The 15,728-nt window shown below is 40.8% G+C and overlaps 1 protein-coding gene across 1 annotated transcript; it reads left to right on the top strand.

The window, feature by feature from the left end:
• The first annotated feature begins 4,841 nt into the window (after positions 1-4,841).
• On the top strand, positions 4,842-15,412 carry TDRD6 (tudor domain containing 6). The gene is made up of 5 exons (XM_069065759.1): positions 4,842-10,866; positions 12,167-12,291; positions 12,929-13,018; positions 14,399-14,462; positions 14,991-15,412. Exons 1-5 carry the CDS (start codon positions 4,842-4,844, stop codon positions 15,053-15,055), a joined length of 6,369 nt encoding a protein of 2,122 aa, XP_068921860.1. The 3' UTR covers positions 15,056-15,412.
• Positions 15,413-15,728: the final 316 nt, after the last annotated feature.

Genomic DNA, 15,728 nt, shown 5'->3' with positions numbered 1-15,728 from the left:
GGGTGTCATGTAACAACTCTTCTCAGCCTCAGTTTCCTCATCTGTAAAATGAGAAGACTGGACTTAAATGGCCTTTGAGGTCCCTTCCAGACTCTTTGTTTGAATGCCAAAAGTATGTTTGCCTAAAGACTATTTTATGGAGAACTCACACAAGGCAGGTGTTCACATGAAGGTCAGAAGAAGCGATACAAGGACACTCTTAAGGTCTCTCTGAAGAACTTTGGAATCTATTGTGAGACATGGGAACCACTGTTTTAGGACTGCCCAGCATGGTGTGCCTGCATGAAAGAAGGCATTGTGCTGTTTGAGCAAAGCAGAATTGCAGTAGCTCAAAAGAAGCATGAGATGTACAAATTTAAGAGACATCTCCACTCCAAATGTTCTCATGGATTATTTATGTCAAACCTGTGATAGAGCCTTCTGAGCTTGCCTTGGTCTGATTAGTAACAGTTGGACACATGGTACCTTGACCCCAACATAGTGATGTCATTTTGGTTCTCTTTGACCACAAAAGACAACAACTAATTTGAGGCAGGATTTGAACTCAGGTCTTCCTAAATCAATTCAATAAACACTTATTAAGCACTTATGTGCCAAGCACTGTGCCAATTGCTGATGCCCAGCACTCAATCCATTGTGCTACCAAACTTAACTAGAAAGTTAGTTCATCCTAGTATTAACAATGATGATATATTTTAGGAGTAAATATGCATATATGTGTGTATATTATATATACATATGTATTTCTTTACCTCTTTGTTCTTAGTACAAAACATAGAGGCAAATTTTAAGGACTTAAACCAACATTCCAGTTGGAACTATAAGATTTATTAGTTTTGCAAAGTCTTCCAAAAATAAAATTGACTATTAAATAATTTTTACTTTCTTTCATCCCATCCCACATCTCCATTACCCACCCATTTCCCTCAAGTCTGTTTCTCAATATCTTGCCTCTTTTCATTTGTTGAATTCATCCATCCATCCATCCATCCATCCATCCATCCATCCATCCATCCATCCATCCAACATTAAGTTGTTGTTCACAAACAGCCATCTACCTAAATATCTCTCATTCACTACATCCCTCTGAGTGCTTCCACCTCATCCCTGTCCAGATCAGCCCTAACCCTCCCCAGACTCATTCCATTTCCCCTCTACTTTCCATAGTGAACAAACTCCCATGTATCCTTCACCTTTCTCACAAAAGCTTCTTGTATCTGCTTGCTTCTACTCCTCAACCCAAGACTACCTTTGAAATGCCCTCTAGTGGAAATAACTGCTTGCAACTTCTCCCAACTTATAGGTTAGGCTAAGTGGTCATTATATCTGTCATTCCCCACTGCTGCTTCAGACTACTGTTCTGTGTTCATTTCTCTACAATCTCTCCTCTTTTGCAATTTAAATTATCCATTAAAAATCCTTACTTGATCATAATTCTAGAAGTAAAATTTGTATAGGGTGGTAAAGTTCCCAAAATCCAATTCCCAAATTGGAGGCAAGGTCAATAACTGAAATCCCATAATCTTTGTTTGAACTTCTCTAATGATATATACATATTATATATATATATATATATATATATATCCATATTATTATGTTAATTATTATTATTATTATTGCTTTTTAGGGGGCAATTGGGGTTAAGTGACTTGCCCAAAGTCACACGGCTAGTAGGTGTGTCAACTGTCTGAGGCCAGATTTGAACTCAGGTCCTCCTGACTCCAGGGCCAGTGCTCTATTCACTGTGCTGCCTAGCCGCCCCTATGTTTATTATTATATACATCATATTACATATAATATTATTATTTTTTAACATTCTCAGTTAGACAATAAACTGCTTAAGGATAGCAATAACACCTAATTAAGCTTTGCCCCTAGAAGAATGGTGTGTACCTGGTAGTTTCTAAATAAATTTTTTTATTGAACAAATGAATAATAATATTAATTAATAAATTGAATCAATTCATCAACTTTAAGGGAAGAGAAATGGGAAATGTTTTCACATGCTTTTTTTTTTTTTTTTGGAGGCAACTGGGGTTAAGTGACTTGCCTAGGGCCACACAGCTAGTAAGTATAAGAGGCTAGATTTGAACTCTGATCTTCCTGACTCCAGGGTCAGTGCTCTATCCACTGTACAATCTAGCAGTCCCCTTTTCATACAATCTGAGAGGTTTACTATAGGAATTTAGGAAATTTTATGGTCTAACAAGCTATGCAGTGTTGTAATTTATTTTCCTCACCGTTTATGCTAAAAGCTAAATTGTAATGAAGTCAAGCTGTGTTGTCCTATAATTTTCCCCAATTTTATACAAAACTAAATAGGAATTTATCAAGTCTATGATACATAAATAATGGCATATTGGTAAATATTTAATAACCAGCTCTTGGGGGGAAAAAGACATACCTTTAAATTTAGTCTGCATTGATAACATTTTCTCCATCAATTTTTTAAGACTAGACAAGGAACAAAACAATAAATCAAGCCCTAATTTGTAGCATTTACCAATTTCCAAGGTGTAAATGTTCACGCTGAAAATTTAACAGTCTGCTATTTTATTGCATATGAAATGCATGTGTATTTACAGAGTATTAAAGCAGTATTCCTGAAAAGCAGGCAACTAGGTGGCATAGTGTATAGAACACCAGGCTTGGAAAACTCATCTCTCTGAGTTCAAACATAACCTCAGACACTTCCTAGCTGTGAGACCCTGGGCAATTAAATTCATTTCAACAAATAAAAAATCATAACAAAAAATTTTCCATATGTATTATGAAGCAGCTAGGTGGCTCAGTGGATAAAGCGCATGGTCTGAAGTCAGGAAGATTCATCTACTGAGTTCAGAACTGACCTCTGACACTTACCAGTTGTGTTCACCCTGCTTGCCTCAGTTTCCTCATCTGTAAAATGGGCTAGAGAAGGAAAGGGCAAACCACTCCAGGATCTTTGCCAAGAAAACTCCAAATGGGGTCATGAAGAGAAAGCCAGGACAGAAGGAGAACAACAAAATGAGACCCAGGGTGGTTTAGTAGCTTGTTACATGAGTAATAGAGTGTGGATTCCATCCCAAGTCTTCCGACTCCAAAGTCAGTGCTCTTTCCACCACAAAGGCTGGACATCTGGTCATCTGGTGCCAAATCGATGTTTTGACCAAAGCAGTTCATTCACAGAGATGTGAAGGTGGTGTTCTTGTTTAGTCACATCTGACTCTTTTGTGACCTCACTGAGAAGTAAATACAAAGCCTTCAGCTGCATGCTGAAGTAGAAGAGTTGTTATTTTTCCTTTGTGTCTGACTCTTCATGACCCCATTTGGGGTTTTCTTGGCAAAGATCCTATAGTAGTTTGTCATTTCTTTCTCCAGCTCATTTTATAGATGAGGAGCTGAGACAAACAAGGTTAAGTGACTTGACCAGGGTCACACAGCTAGTAAATGTCCAAGGCCAAATTTAAACTCAGGAAGAGAGGTCTTCCTGATTCCAGGTCTGGTGCTCCATCCACGGTACCACCTAGCTGCCTAGTTTCCTCATCTAGAAGATAAGAGGATTGTATTAAATAAATGGCCTTTGAGATCCTGGGTCCTCTTGTCCATAACTTGACTGTCAAAGTGCTACCTATGTAACCTTGGGCAAGGTACTTTCTTGGGGGTGAAATGATTTCTTCATCTGGTTACATATGGTCCTTCAATTGAAAAATGAAACATTTGGACTTGTAAAGCTTTTTCCAACTCTAAATCCTACAATCCTAGTCCTTGTGACTTTTTTTTTTCTGGACTTGAAATTTGAGCCATTTCTGGAGAAGTTCCTGAGGCAACAGAAATAGTCTGAATCTGTAGAGACCTGTACTCAAAAGCCTTTCGCAATTGCTATTTGTTCAGTTGAACATAAGCTTCTTGAGGACAAGTAACTATTAGGTTATTTATTCTTTGTATCCTCATGCTCTAGTGTCTGACACGTAACAGACAATGTTTAATAACAAATGTTGGCAGGACCTGCCACAGCTTCTGTTCTAGCCTTTCAGAACCAGGCTCACCTACATGCACTGATTACTCAGCCCCACCTTAACAGATAATAAAACCGATGCTCAAGAGAAGTGAAAGGTTGCGCCTGGTTACCAAGCTCATAAGTGGCAGGACCCTAACCAGAATCCAAGTATTATGAGATCCAGTCCAAAAGTCCTCTACGCTGGTTGTGCACACTTGGGGGATTACTCCTAAATGCGCACAGCCCAGCCCCACTCTCCAGAAGCCTTCAGCGCCCCCTAGCAGCTAGGCCTATTCACCCTCCCACCCATCCCCACACCTACCCTCACCTTGCGCAGAACTCCATTCTCCACTCCCCTTCTCTCTACCTCACCAGCTCTCAAGCCACCTCCCCTCCCGGCGCACGGACCAATCAGGTCCTCGCACACACGCCCAGCTCGGGCACTATATAAAGGGCTGCTGGGATGAGCGCGGTTAGTCGGCGTTCTAGTAGTTCAGTTCACGTCAGGTGTATAGCTGCGGGTGCTCGGGAGGGCGACTCGCGAGAAGGCTCCCTGAGGCAGGCGCGGGGGGAGGCGAGGCGCGAGGGAAGCGGTTCCCTGTCGGTTTTTAAACAAGTTATACTTTCTCTGCTTTTGGGTTTAGGTCGCCCACTGGCCGTCGAGGTTCGCAGCGCGTTCTTGCTGGGGCCTTAGTCGTCGGAGCACCCAACTCTGCGCGTGTTCTACCCAGGGTTCAGCGACTACCCGTATTGGGGGAAGCCTCCCGGGGAGAAGGCAGCCTCCCAGTTCCGTGACTCCGCTTGTCGGCCGCCCTCGCCCTTCACCTTCCTTCTCCTGCTTCTCCTTCCTCGCCTCGTCACCATGTGCTCCACACCCGGCCTGCCCAGCCCTGGCGCCCCCATCACGCTGCGCGTCTCCTTCGTGGACGTGCACCCGGAGGTAATCCCTGTGCAGCTGTGGGGCCTGGTGGGCTGCCGGCGAGAGGAGTACGTGCGCCTGGGCCACGACATCCAGGTGGCCGCAGCGGCGGTGGGGGCCCGGACCCGAGCGATGCCGGCTGCCAGCCCTGGCGAGCTGTGCCTCGTGCAACTGGGGCCCCGCTGGCATCGCTGCCGCGTGGTCAGCCGCCAAGCGCAGGAGTGCCGGGTCTTCCTCCTGGACGAAGGTCGTACGGTGACGGCCAACTCCTCAGCCCTGGCCCCCGGCCGCAACGAGTTCTTCCACCTGCCGTCCGAGGTGCTGGGCTGCGTGCTGACAGGCCTGGTGCCGCTCGGGGGAGGTGGAGGCGGGGAGCCCCAGCAGTGGTCCCGAGGCGCGGTGGATTTCCTCGGCCACCTCCAGGGCAAGGAGGTACAGGGCCGTGTGCAGGATGTGCTGCTTGCCCAGCGCCTGGTGCTGCTGGACGTGCCCACCGTGTTCCATCAGATGCAGGACCTGGGCCTGGCTCGACAGGTACCTGACAGCCTCTTTCGATCCCTGCTGAAGCGCTACATCAACGCAGCGGGGGCCTCGGTGCTCCTCCCAAGGGCTGTGACCAAGCAGGAGCCCCCACAGCTTTTGGATTACTTCTACCCCCAGCTGCAGCTGGGCGTCACGGAGCCCGTGGTGGTGACCCAGGTATGCCATCCCCACCGCATCCACTGCCAGCTCCTCAGCCTTTCCCAGGAGATCCGCCGGCTGTCTGACAGCATGGCCCATGCCTATCGGGCAACAGGTACCAGGGAGGGAAGTGGGAGAAGCAGCAGCTGGGAGGAGAGGGAGGAGAACCCGGACAAGCCCGGCTCTCCTTGCGCTGCTTGTGGCCTGGACGGACAGTGGTACCGTGCGCAGCTGCTGGAGAACTTTCGACCGCAGCGCTGCGCGCAAGTGTTGCATGTAGACTATGGAAGGAAAGAGCTAGTGAGCAGTGGGAGTTTGAGGTATTTGCTTCCTGAATATTTTCGGATGCCTGTAGTTACTTATCCCTGTGCATTGTATGGACTCTGGGATGGTGGGCGAGGCTGGTCTCGTTCCCAAGTAGGAGACCTCAAGGCCCTGATCCTAGGTCAGGCAGTGAATGCCAAAATTGAATTTTATAGTTCCTTTGAACACATGTATTATGTAACTTTATATGGAGAGGATGGGATTAATTTCAACTGTGCTTTCGGGGTCCAGTCCTGCTGTCTGGCTGACAGACTTCTCCAGAGCTCAGGCCTAGAAGAAGAGGAAGGGAAGAAGAAGTCCGAACCTGAGGAAGGGTTGGAAGATGACCTGTCCCCCCCAATCCTGAAAACTGTGCGCCTGAAGGCTAATTCTTTCTATGATGCTCAGGTGGAATTTGTTAAAGATCCCTCGGAGTTCTGGATCAGATTGAGAAAACACAGTGGCCCCTTCGGCAAGTTAGTGAGGAGTATGTGTAACTTCTACTCATCCAGAAAGCTGGATGGGTTAGCCCTGCAGCCTGTTCCTGACCACCTCTGCTGCGCCAAATGGAAAGAGCATGGGTATTATCGGGCTGTAGTCACTAGATTGGTAGGGGACAAAAGTGTGGAGGTGCATTTGGTAGATCGGGGCAATACAGAGACAGTGGGCTGCTGTGATGTAAAAATGCTGCTTCCCCAGTTCAGGCAGCTCCCAGCAGTGGCACTGAAGTGTTGTCTGGCTGATATTTGGCCCCTGGGGGAAAGCTGGAGCCGAGAAGCAATTTCCTATTTCAAAAAAACAGTGCTTCACAAGGAACTGGTCATTCATGTTCTTGATAAGCAAGATAGCCAGTATATCATTGAAATTCTTGATGAATCAAGGATGGGAGAAGAAAATGTAAGCAAATTGATTGCCCAAGCTGGATATGCCAAATACCAAGAATTTGAGATGATGGACATAAGGCCACCTGCCCATCCCAAGGTGCAAACTCCAAGTCAGCTAAGTGCTGATTATAACAGAGTGTCTTCTGCCAGGAAAAATGGAGTAGAACAGTGGGGAAAGAAAGATAAAGATGACAGGCCTCCAGTTTCAGAGGTTGTGACTGATAGAACAATTGTTACAAAAAGCTCTTTCAGTGAATCAGTTGTGCAGTTAACAGAGAAAACTAGAAATATGCCTATCTATTCTCCACTAGTACAAAATTGTTTGGAAATTAAGCCAGACTCTCCCTGCAAAGGTCAGTTAGAAGTTGGGAACACAGTAGAAGTCAAAGTGTCTTATGTTGAAAGCCCTGGATGTTTCTGGTGCCAACTGACCAGAAACCTTCAAGGTCTCAGAACCCTAATGTGTAAAATTCATGATTTTTGCAAGAATTCTGCCACCCCATACCAGGGAATTAGTCCAGCCTGCTTGGCAAAGCGTACTATTAATGGGAAATGGTCCAGAGCTTTGATTATTAGTGGAACCCCTTCTGCTGACAATGCCAAAGTAATATTTGTGGACTATGGAAATAAAGAGGTAGTCTCTATGAAGAATATCTGTTCAATCAATGATGATTTTTTAGAGTTAGAGGCTCAAGCTTTTAGATGCAGCCTTTACAATTTAATTCAACCAGCTGGTCAAAATCCCTTTGTTTGGGATGAAAATGCAATTCGAGCTTTTAAAGAATTTGTAGATAATGCCTGGGAAGATAATATGGAGTTGAAATGCACGATTTTTGCCCTTGCAGCGATAAATAATAAAGGACTCTTTAATGTGGTAGACTTACTAACTCCTTTTCAAAGTGCTTGCCGTTACCTGACAGAAATTGGCTTTGCAAGACAGGTTAGACTTCAGAAACCTCTAGCATCCTCCATGCAACTCCATTCCTACTATTATTCCACACATGATATCAAAATTGGGAGTGAAGAAGCCGTTTTTGTAACACACGTTGATGGACCTTGGACCTTTTATTGCCAGCTTGCAAGGAGCTCAGGTGTGCTAGAGCAGCTGTCAAGTGATATTTGTCGATTAAGCAAAGTCTTACAACATTCAAAAACATCTTCATTAAGCCCTGGGATCTTGTGCCTTGCAAAATATAGTGACCAGAATTGGTACAGAGGAATAGTTACAGGCAAAGAACCAAACAAAGTTTTCTTTGTTGACTTTGGGAATGTTCATGTGGTTACAGATGAAGACTTGCTTCCCATCCCAGGTGATGCCTATGATCTCTTACTTTTGCCCATGCAAGCTGTGAAATGTTCTTTGTCTGATGTCTATGATAATACTACTAAAGAAATTGCAGGTTGGTTTGAAGAGGCTGTACTAGAAAAATCACTGAAGGCTTTAGTTGTAGCAAAAGATCCAGATGGAAAGTTGATTATTGAATTGTATGATGGTAGTGTTCAGATTAATGCTAAAATAAATGAGAAGTTGGGTTTACTAGGTTACAGAGGGCCAAAGAAAGTAGAAAATGAAGAGTTGCTCTCTCCATCTGAAACCCTTAAAGAAGTAAAAACTGAAAATAGGAAATTATTTGCTGGATATTCCAGTAAAGCAGCAGACAAATTATGCACATTAGAGATCCAGGAAGAATCATGCAAAACTAAAATCAGTTTCGCATGTAAGGAATTAAAAAACTTACAAAGTTCAACCAAGATAGACTTGTTGACTAATTATCAGGAATCTGTGGGAAGTCAGAATTATCAAGTGTTCCACCCACCTGATAAAACAAGAGAGAATCCTGTTCAGTCTTCTGCAGAAGTTAACTTAGAGAGAAATAAGGACTTATCGCTTAAATTTTATGATCTACCTAAGAAGAGTATTGTGCCTGGTCTTAAAACTAAGGTATATGTTTCCCATATTAATGATCTAACAGACTTTTATATTCAATTAGTTGATGATGAGGATGAACTTGCGAGTATTTCAGAAAAGTTAAATGATGATAAAATGAGACATGAAGGTTTTGCTGGACAACCTCTGGAAAAGGGAGACTTGATATGTGCGGTTTTTCCAGAGGATGACTTAAGGTATCGGGCTGTAGTTAAAGAGCAGTCTGGCGACCTCATCACTGTACAGTTCATAGACTATGGGAACACTTCAGTGGTCAACATTAGCCAACTAAGCAAGCTTCAGAAAGTTAATGCCTCAGTTCCAGGGATGAGTATTCACTGTACCCTGGGTGGGCTTCATATCCTGTCACCTAAAAACCAATGTCAAGAGCATTACTTTTCAGAGAGAACAGGTGAGGCTCAGATAAATTGTGAATTTGTTATGAATTCTGAAGATAAGTGGGATGTTTTGCTTACAGATGAGCAGGGTGTAATATCAGAAGATATGATAAGCAAATTTATATTTAGTGTGAAATCACAAGTAGAAACTTCTGCTCAGGTAAATATAGGTACCAATCCAGAGATTCTCTTAGACCTACCTCCTCCCCCTCCTCCTCCCCTTCCCCTTCCTCTTACCCCTCCTCCTCTTCCTTCCCTGGCTCTTCCCCCTGAGGAGTGTCTTAAGGATCCTGGCAAAACAAAGTTTAAATTGCTCAACTGGTACCATCCAGAAGTCAGTAAGATAAAAGTCTATGCTACTGTGATTGATGGACCAGAATATTTTTGGTGTCAGTTTGCCGACACTGAAATCCTTGACTGCTTGGACCCCCAGGTACAGACTGCTGGAGAACGTGCAGCAGTCTGTGCAGACTGCATTTCAATTATTCGATCGGGTGTGGCCTGTATTGTTAAATACAGTGAAGATGGACGTTTTTATAGGGGACTTGTTACTGATGTGCTAGAGGGAGAGCTCATATCAGTCAGGTTTGTAGACTTCGGGAATGCTGTAAATTTTAGCAGAAATGCCCTCTGGAATATCCCTGGTGACCTCCTGAATGTTAATATGCAGTGTTTTCCCTGTTGTCTATCGGGATATAATGTTTTAGAAGGTGTATGTTCTTTTGAAGAAAACGACTATTTTTATGAAATAGCTACAAAGGGTGTTTTAGAGCTTACTATTTTAGAGATCAAAAAGGATGTCTGTGATATACCACTGGCAGTGGTTCAATTAAAGTATGAAGGTGAAAATCTTAATGAGAAAATGCTGAAATTTTCCAATCAATTCTTTACAATTGAGAAGGAATTCCCAAAGACTTTATGTGAAAACAAACTGAGGGAGGCAGATACTCCCATGCCACTCAGTCTGGATGTTGGAAATAAGCCAAACAAAGCTGTACAAGATGGCTTGCTTTATGTGGAACCACAAGGAGATATTTTCCATGTATGTAGTGAATTAAACCATGTTGAAAGCAAGTCAAGCCCTGTTTTTGAAAGTGAAGCCATCACTGCTTTTGTGCCTGCAGTAGGGCAGCCTAGCAAAGACAACACTGGAGATAGTAGGGTAGAGTGCTCTTTGGCCAAAAAGGTTAAGTTTGATAGTGATAAAAACCTGATTACAGGATTAGAAACTCTGCTGCCAGGAATTGAGACGAAGGAAATATTAGACCTGGATTCCCTCGAAGTACCCTTCTCCCTGGAAGAATCAAAAGAGTTCTTAGAACTGGAGTCTATTGAATTACAGCTTTCCCTAGCTGGTGAGGAGGCAAAAGAGTTGGACCTGGAACCTCCCATGGCCCAGCTTTCCCAGGGATGTGACTCAAAAGTCACCCTGGAACAGTTTACAGTCCAGCTCTCAAATGATTCTAAATCAGAACTAAAACTAGAATCCCCAATAGTGCCTCTGTCTCTAGAAAAGGAGACTTGTCCCTTTTCAAAGGCAAGTCAGAAGTCCCAGGAAATTTTGTGTCTAGAGGACCCTGGAGAACCAAATCACCTAAAACCCTTTGGCAGATGCAAAATACTTTCCAAAACCGAGACTGCGCATAACTTGTACAAAGAAGTATTTACAGAGTATAGAAACAGACTTGCTGTTGAGTCTTTGACTCACTTGCTCCCTGAAGAAGAAATTAAAGCAGAAGAAAACCATGGGAATGCTTTAACAGACCATGCTTCAGGTATGATTTTTTTTTACTTCCTCACTACTTTTTATTGAAGTTAGCAATGTATATAATTCAGCCCTTCAGGGACTGAATTTCTTTAACTAGGAAATGCTGAATCTCAAAGGGGTGTGTGTGTGTGTGTGTGTGTGTGTGTGTGTGTGTTAATTTGTGTGGAAGACACCAAGAAATGACAGATTTATAAGGGTGGGGGTGGGCAGGATTAAACTAAGCTATTAGGTAGCTTATTCTTAATAAAATAGAGGTTTATGGAATTGAAGTTATCTTAATATCTAAAGATGGGTTAAGATTAAACCCTTGGGGGGGCAGCCAGGTAGCACAGCAAGTAAGAGCACCGGCTCCAGTGTTGAGAAGACCTGGAGATCAAATCCCGGGCTCAGACACTTAGCACCCACCCAGAAACACCTGGCCGTGTAACCTTGAGCAAGTTACTTAACCCCGATTGCTTAAAAAAAAAATATATATATATATATATGTAAAGATTAAACCCTTGTATATCTTGATGTAGCATCTTACATAAGAATGTATATTTGTCATATGTTTACTTATAGAGACATTTTAAAACTGCTTACATATCATTTCCTTTACGTACTGATGGGCAGAGACTCAATTTCCTGAATCAGTGGTTTTAAAATTTCTTAAGTGTTATGGTGTCCTAAATATTTGACATTTCTAACAGCTTCATTTTATATACAAGGACAATTTTTAACATTTTTTCCTCACTTGCCACCACTTTATGATGCTGGAAAGTCTTCTAGGCCAAACTGTTGTGTTTTTAGTTTTCCTTTGAACTTAGCCCAGAATTGTTTTTAGAGAACTTTTCCTGAATAAAAGAAGATAAATAAAAAAAAAATTATAGAGAAGACTTATAAAGTCGGAAATATAAAAAGTAAAAAGTCTGTTTATCCTTTCTTTAAGGTAATCTGCCATTTTCTGTTCTGGTTAGGCTGGTGGTATGGTTATAGAAAATGGCAGGTGTCTACCTCATTCTCCTTTGGATTTTTGGAGTGCTAAGATGACTTTGTCTGAGGTCATCCTACATGCTCTTGAGTATACTCCTATTCTCTGATTGGCTCTTTGGTGACAATTCTCCCATTGTGACCAAAAGGTGAGGAAAAAGCATCAATGACTGATGGGAGAATGAAAGTAGAAGGGGTAAAAGTAGGAAAAATTTATTGATTCTATTAAAAAAAATCCACCGAGGAATAAAGGTAGTTTTGGAAAATGCTTTGGAAATCTAAAGAATTTGGGGAGGAAGGCATGGGCAAGAAAGCTTAACTCTTTTTGACTTTTATAGCTCAAATTGAGAATACCTATACTCTAGAAGGATTCACCATTGGTTCGAAATGTGTTGTCTGGTCAAGCCTAAAGAATACATGGTCTGAGTGCCAGATTTTGGAAATAGCTGATGAAGGTACCAAGGTAAATTGGATTTATGTTCCAGGTCAAATAATTTTTGAAGTGTTAAGAAAGATTAAGTGGTATTAAATAATTTTAAGTGTTAAGAGTGTTAAGAGTGTTAAGAAAAATTTAGTGGCATTAAAAAAGGACTTCTTCCAGTAAAAATGTCTTTTGTTATAGTACATGAAATAAGATCAGCGCCTGATTGTTCCTCAGGCTAACTATGCTGGCACAGCTACCCTAAAATGACTTTAAGAAATTGCTCTAGCAATAAAGTTGTTCTTATTGTATTCTTCTCTGAGAATAGAGAAGCATGGGAAACTTGCTTTCCTGTTACTAAAGAAAAAAAGAAGCATTTCCAAGGTTTTTACCTTTTACCATATTCATATGATGGTAAAACTACAACCAAAACAACAGAATTTTATTTGTTTTACTTGGAATATGGTCTGTTAACATCACTGAAGTGGTTTATTTCTTTATCAATAACAAATTGAAGGCTTAATTAAATTGGTACCTCCTTGTAAATTAGCAAATAGTAAACATTTTAAAGTTTGGATCGGATCGTTTTAGATGTCATGAGATCTGTTTTGTTACAATTTAAATTTTCATTTGGTTTATAATCTCTTATCTAAAAAAATCTTATTGTTATCTTTCTAAGGTTCTGAACCTTTCAAATGGTATGGAAGAAATAGTGAACCCAGAAAATGTCTGGAATGGAATACCTAAATTGAATAACAGTCCATCTGAAGTATGGAATTATAAAATTTTATTATTGTAAAGTTATTGAGTGGTGCCTTAACAATACATTAAAGTATAGTGTGTTTATCTCCATTTTTAAGCTTCATACTTTATTCCCCAGTCTTGAATTTTTTAATTGAGTATAATTTAAAACTGAAATTATATAGATCATTATAAAGGAAATCTTAAAAGCAAAACTGACTTTAGAAAACTGATGTTCTGAATATCTAGACTTAAAATAATAACCTTTGGTTTTACTAAACAAGTTTTTTGTCTTAACACCTCAAATGAAATGAGTGCTCAACACATTTGGGAAGAAGATTTAAAAGAAACAAAATAGCTAACCAAGGAGAAAATCCAGTGAGGTAAAATATATGGGGAGTTGGCTTAGTAGATTGACTACTCAACCCTGTCATGCCCACTCTGGGGAAAAAAAAATTAGATGGATTTCTCCATTTGTGGCTATAGCCTGTGTAATCAATAATGTTTGAGGTGTTTTTTTGTTTTTTGCTTTTTGGAGGGGGGAGGGCAGGGCAATTGAGGTTAAGTGACTTGCCCAAGGTCACACAGCTAGTAAGTGTTAAGTGTATGAGGCCAGATTTGAACTCAGGTCCTCCTGACTCCAGGGCTGGTGCTGTATTCACTGTGCCACCTAGCTGCCCCATTTGAGGTGTTTTAATGGGTTGTCTTGATACTTTGATTATCACAATAAAATTTTCCAAATTTCATTTTTAAAGTCTCCAGTGTTGAGCAAAGGCACTACATTAAGCATATTTTTGGCAAGTCATCTCATGGAGAAGCTTTGTTAGTATTTCCCATTTGGGCTAAAAGTGTGTGTTTAAGGCAGTCCCCCCTCATCTGGTGTGTGTACTTGTCCAATCTCCATTCACTTTTTTTTTTAGGTGAATTCAATTTGATAATCTTCCACTGCCATCCTGAAATCTATTATATCTTTAGAAATGGTTCTCCCCACCCAACCTCATAATTCTTTAAAACTAGACAGAAAACCTACTCAGTTTAATTCTGGTAGATTGGGTATATGAGGTTATTTAGAAAACTGAGAAATTGAACACTATTTTTTAATTTCTTTTTTTTTTTTAAGCAATCGGGGTTAAGTAACTTGCTCAAGGTTACACAGCAGTTATTTCTGGGTGTGGTGCTGAGGATCTGAGCCCAGATTTGATCCCCAGGTCATCCTGACACTAGAGCTGGTGATCTTACTAGCTGTGCTACCTGGCCGCCCCTATTCTTTAATTTCATTTTAATCCTGTGAGGTATTTCTGTAGCCTTTTCCTTTTGTTTTTCTTCTTCTATCCCACCTTCACCCCCATCTTATTTTAGTCACTTTGTATTATGGTGTGGGTAGTAACTCTTTGCTTTCTTTTGGTAGGATGTATATCAAACATTGGAAAAAGATTTTTACTTAAACTCAACAGATGACACTGCTATTAAAGGTAATTTTGAGACAGATTTTGAGTGCTAATCTTAAACACAGCTGCTCTCACTCTTGCCTCCAAAGAAAAGGTAAAATGGTTAGTTATTTTGGTCTTAATACTAAATACTTAATGCTAAAGAGTAAATACTTTAGCCAAAATGGGCTTAGTGTAGTAACCAAGTACATGTTTCACTGGATTTTTTTTTCCTTTAATTTTATAGGTTGATTTAGGCTACCTGCTTTTTTTGGTGATGTTAGGCATTAAGTTGATTGAGAACCAAGGGGTAGGTAGTTTGAGTAGTCAACGTTGGGAAATTTGGGGGTATTCTGGCTTATTCTCAAAAGACATAGTTATGACAGACTCATATAAATTTTAATAACATTTATCTATCTTACATCCCAAACTTTTACCACAAAGATTAAAAGCAAATTGAATATTCACCAGATCTGCATAATCCCTGCATTTAAAACAATCTGTCTCTGGTATTGATTTAGGAATGAAGCAGCATCTGTACAAATAATATTTTCTTTATTTCTGCTCTCTCAGCTTTAGGCTTTACCCCTCTGGTTTTAGAAAAACGATCTGGAGGTGATTTAGATGTGGAGCCTTAGATATTGCCCAGAAATCATGAAATAGTTCCTGAACATGTGGCATCTTGTTTACAAGATTCAGATCAGCAGAAAAATTGTGGTTTCATATCCTCGAGAAGAACTTACCATTTTGGAAAATGATTTTTAAAAATCAACAAATCTCAGGTTGAATATATCTATGGTATTTTGTGGCACTATCTATGTAAATAAAGAATTTGCAACATCTCTCTTTAAATTTGAATAATAGTTCTTACCTTTGACATGGAACATTTGTGTCTTCCATATTAGTCAAAATTCAGAGAGTGAATATATGTAAATATTGTATATAAATTAGGGGAAAAAATCTTTAACAGAAAATGTTATACATGACCTGTGTATATTATGTGATTCTCACTACTTCAGAAGGATCTCATTTGTTAGTAATAGCTCTGCTTTGTTTAGAAGTTTTGTCTTTCCTTTCTGGTGAATAAATAATTGACCACTTATTTGAATTTGAGTGTGCAACATGAGAAGACTGAATAAAATTTACCCTTAAAAGATGGGGTTGTGCAGGTTGCCTTTTAAAAAAAAATCCTTAATAAAGGATATATTTAGAGAAATAGGTGGGTTTGATCATTTGACATTTGTTTCTGAAACTATCCTGCCTCTCCATACCAACTGCATTGTGTGAAAATTCCCACCCTACTGTAGTGGT

Source organism: Petaurus breviceps, unplaced genomic scaffold, assembly GCF_028583685.1.
Source record: "Petaurus breviceps papuanus isolate PSGF00001 unplaced genomic scaffold, PetGlider_PUasm1.0 90701, whole genome shotgun sequence".
Lineage (NCBI taxonomy): Eukaryota > Metazoa > Chordata > Mammalia > Diprotodontia > Petauridae > Petaurus > Petaurus breviceps.
The sequence above is the reverse complement of the archived record's forward strand: the minus strand, read 5'-3'. Positions and strand labels throughout refer to the sequence as shown.

What these genes read in the sequence shown, in the direction of transcription:
- TDRD6 (XM_069065759.1), top strand. Translation starts at nt 4,842, where the DNA reads ATGTGCTCCACACCCGGCCTGCCCAGCCCTGGCGCCCCCATCACGCTG. An exon ending in TTTAACAGACCATGCTTCAG is followed by an intron (nt 10,867 to 12,166) that starts GTATGATTTTTT and finishes TGACTTTTATAG; the next exon opens with CTCAAATTGAGAATACCTAT. An exon ending in TGAATAACAGTCCATCTGAA is followed by an intron (nt 13,019 to 14,398) that starts GTATGGAATTAT and finishes TTCTTTTGGTAG; the next exon opens with GATGTATATCAAACATTGGA.